A 2,753-nucleotide genomic window follows, 5' to 3' on the forward strand; every position below is an offset into this window, starting at 1 on the left:
TCCCCCTGCCGCATCCCCGGGCTCTACTACTTTGCCTTCCAGGTGGTCTCCAGCGGGAACCTCTGCCTGAGCATCACCAAGAACAGTGAGCACGTGGTCAGCTTCTGCGATCACAACAGCCGCAGCCTGCTGCAGGTGAACTCGGGCAGCATGGTGATCAGCCTGGCCGTGAATGACCGAGTCTCCCTGAGCACTGACCCTGCCAAGCATGGCATGATTTACAGCGGCTCCGAGGCAGACAGCGTGTTCAGCGGCTTCATGCTCTTCTCACAGACGGACTGATGGACCATCAGTCTGGACCTGCTTAGCACTCGAGCATCGCCGTGTGTGTGTCTGCATGTGTTTTCTCTCTGTGAGTGCCTGGGACAGTTTAGTGCCACAGCAAATGGGGGTGACCCCAAATTGAGCTGCCAAACAGGTCCTCTGCTTCCACCAGCATCATAAGGTGGGCAGGCTGTGGGTCACCACTGCAGCAGTGAGACCCCTGCAAGCACTTACCTCTGTGCTGAGCCTGCACACTCCAACACAGAAGCAGAGGAGTCCTGGCCCCAGCAGCCCTTTCTCCTCCTGGGCATTCAGACCCCAGACCAGAGCAGCCCAGCTGTCACTGGGGCCATGCACCAGCCGTGGCTCTTTGCTCTTGAATAGGAAATCGCTGTGTGACATCACTTCTGCTACACTAACCACAGCCAACGCCTGTCTTGCGCCAGGTCACAACTGCCTCTCACATCACCCCATCAGTATAAATAAACCCTTCTTCCACAACAGCCTCTTGGGTTTTCTTTCCTATTCCTGCATCTTCCCCAAACCATCAACGTCCTGGACCCCTTCCCAAGCTGTCCAGGGAGAGAAGTGATCCCAGCTTGCCCCCGGCAGGAGGGAACTGAGTGTACACACAGAGCTGGCACTTATGGGGAGGAAGGGGAAATCTCTGGGACTAGCCTACGTGTGTCCTTCCTCTGATGAGCCCAAGCTCTTTGTCCTGCACAAGGGTAAACAGAGGTGGCAGATTATGAACTTCGCCCACGTGGTCCTTCGTTGGTACCCAAACTCTCCCAGAAAGGGGAAAGGCAGCTGTGGTCCTCCAGCCTTTCTGTGAGGAGGGACAGGGACATCAGGGTGACTGAGGGGGTTGTGGGGTGATGGTGGTGGAGTTGTTAGGTGGTGCTGTTCTTTCTTTGGCTTGGAGTGACACTCGCATGGCAGCCAGAAAGCATCAGGGAGGCCTCACAGCTACCATACCCGAGGACAGCTGCTCCAAGGAGCTGCTTCACACACACTGGGCAGTCAAAAGCCTCCATTTCTGAGCAGTGAGGAGGAGGCCAGGTCACCTGCTAGGAGCAACGCCCTGACCAGGGATGCTGGGGGCCCAGTTCAACCAGCACCCAGCAGAGCTGGTGGAGCACAGGACAAGGTGCAGAGAGGACATCCAGTCTGCAGGTCAGAAATCCTCAAGGAGAAACGTCCTTCTGTCCCATCGTCTAGGGGAGCAGCTTCTCCCACCAGAGCCAGGCGAGGACTTGGCACCAGCCCTTCGTTGCACAGGCTTCGCCAGCTCCATGTTGCTGGCACGATGCTCTGCTCCCCATCCCCTCACTGCTCAGAAATGAGATAAGAACGGGTGAAAGGCAGGTGACACACAGAGAGCTAGTGTCTGCGGTGCTTGGAGAGCTTTCGGCACGTCCCTTGGCAGATGCTTATCCCACCTCTGTCCTCCCAGCACAGGTCCTGCTGGACAGCCAGGAAAGTGCTTGCTCAGAGGAAACAATCAGGAAGGAGGATGTGAAACACAGCTAGGCACCAGCTGGGGGTTCTGGGTCCCCAAGGGCCCTTTTCTAACTCTGCAACTTCCTCCGGGAGAGTGTCACGGAGAGTGACCCACCCCGCACGGTGCCGGCAGACAGTGTCCACAGCAGCCAGAGAGCTCAGCAACTCAGGACCCTGTTCCCTGCTCCCCCACGCCCAGAGGTAAGAGGTGCTGCAGGGTCCATCTCTGTGCGGTGGGCTGCGTGGGGACTGGGGGTCTAGCAGCACGGCACAGTGTTGGGCTGTGTGAGAGGAGAAGGAAATGAAGGCACTGCCAGGCTGCTCATGTCTTGGGGGGGATTCACACTTGTCCTTGATGGGAGAAGACCCAATCCCCTGAGCCAGGCATGTCCTCTGAGATGTCCAGCTGATGGAGGACTTGATCCTGATGGGCAGAACCAGGAAAGTCAGGCTGCTGCTGGAGGAGGAGAGAGATAAGCTGGGTCCAGGGAGCACCAGCCTCAGTGCAGCGTGGTGCAACCATCTGCAGCAGCAAAGGCACCTGCGGGGGGTTTGGCACACTGGACCAGGAGAGCTTTGGGCTAGCCGTGGGTACCGCACCATGTCTCCATCCAGGCTGAAAGCCCAACTCCCCTTGTGTCATCCTGGGGGTGGTGATGAGCCCAGGGTCCATCTCCACATACCCACTTCCCCATTGCCTGGCAATTGCTATGGAGGTGGCACTGAGGGTACAGCCATTGCAGCCAGGTGCTCCTGGTGCAGTCAGTCTCATAGCACAGTAGTCTTTTGCCCCATGGTCTGGAACCCACTCTGCCGTGTTCTCTCAAGCCAGCACTTTCTTTCCCTTTCCATGCTACAGAGAACCAAAATGGGCCAGAGCTTCCAGGAGCAGGTCCTTTTTGTCCTCACCCTCCTGCTCCTGAATCTGGGGTCTGCTGTGACCAGAGAAGCCCCTCACCTCTGCTATGGTACTCAAGGACTGGCAG

At 57.6% G+C, this 2,753-nt stretch overlaps 2 protein-coding genes across 2 annotated transcripts in view; both read left to right on the forward strand.

Annotated features, from left to right (window-relative positions):
* C1QA (complement component 1, q subcomponent, A chain) overlaps positions 1–282 on the forward strand; it is a gene marked incomplete at its 5' end in the record, with an annotated part of 965 nt that extends 683 nt beyond the window's left edge. The window contains one exon of the mRNA XM_010141200.1: positions 43–282. Coding sequence (XP_010139502.1) covers positions 43–282 — 240 coding nt within the window. The remainder of the gene's footprint in view (positions 1–42) is intronic.
* A 2,353-nt stretch (positions 283–2,635) lies between these two features.
* C1QC (complement component 1, q subcomponent, C chain) overlaps positions 2,636–2,753 on the forward strand; it is a 1,062-nt gene continuing 944 nt past the window's right edge. The window contains exon 1 of the mRNA XM_010141199.1: positions 2,636–2,735. Within this exon, the coding sequence (XP_010139501.1) occupies positions 2,636–2,735 (100 nt within the window). The remainder of the gene's footprint in view (positions 2,736–2,753) is intronic.

This window comes from Buceros rhinoceros, unplaced genomic scaffold, assembly GCF_000710305.1.
Source record: "Buceros rhinoceros silvestris isolate BGI_N320 unplaced genomic scaffold, ASM71030v1 scaffold25018, whole genome shotgun sequence".
Classification (NCBI taxonomy): Eukaryota; Metazoa; Chordata; class Aves; order Bucerotiformes; family Bucerotidae; genus Buceros; species Buceros rhinoceros.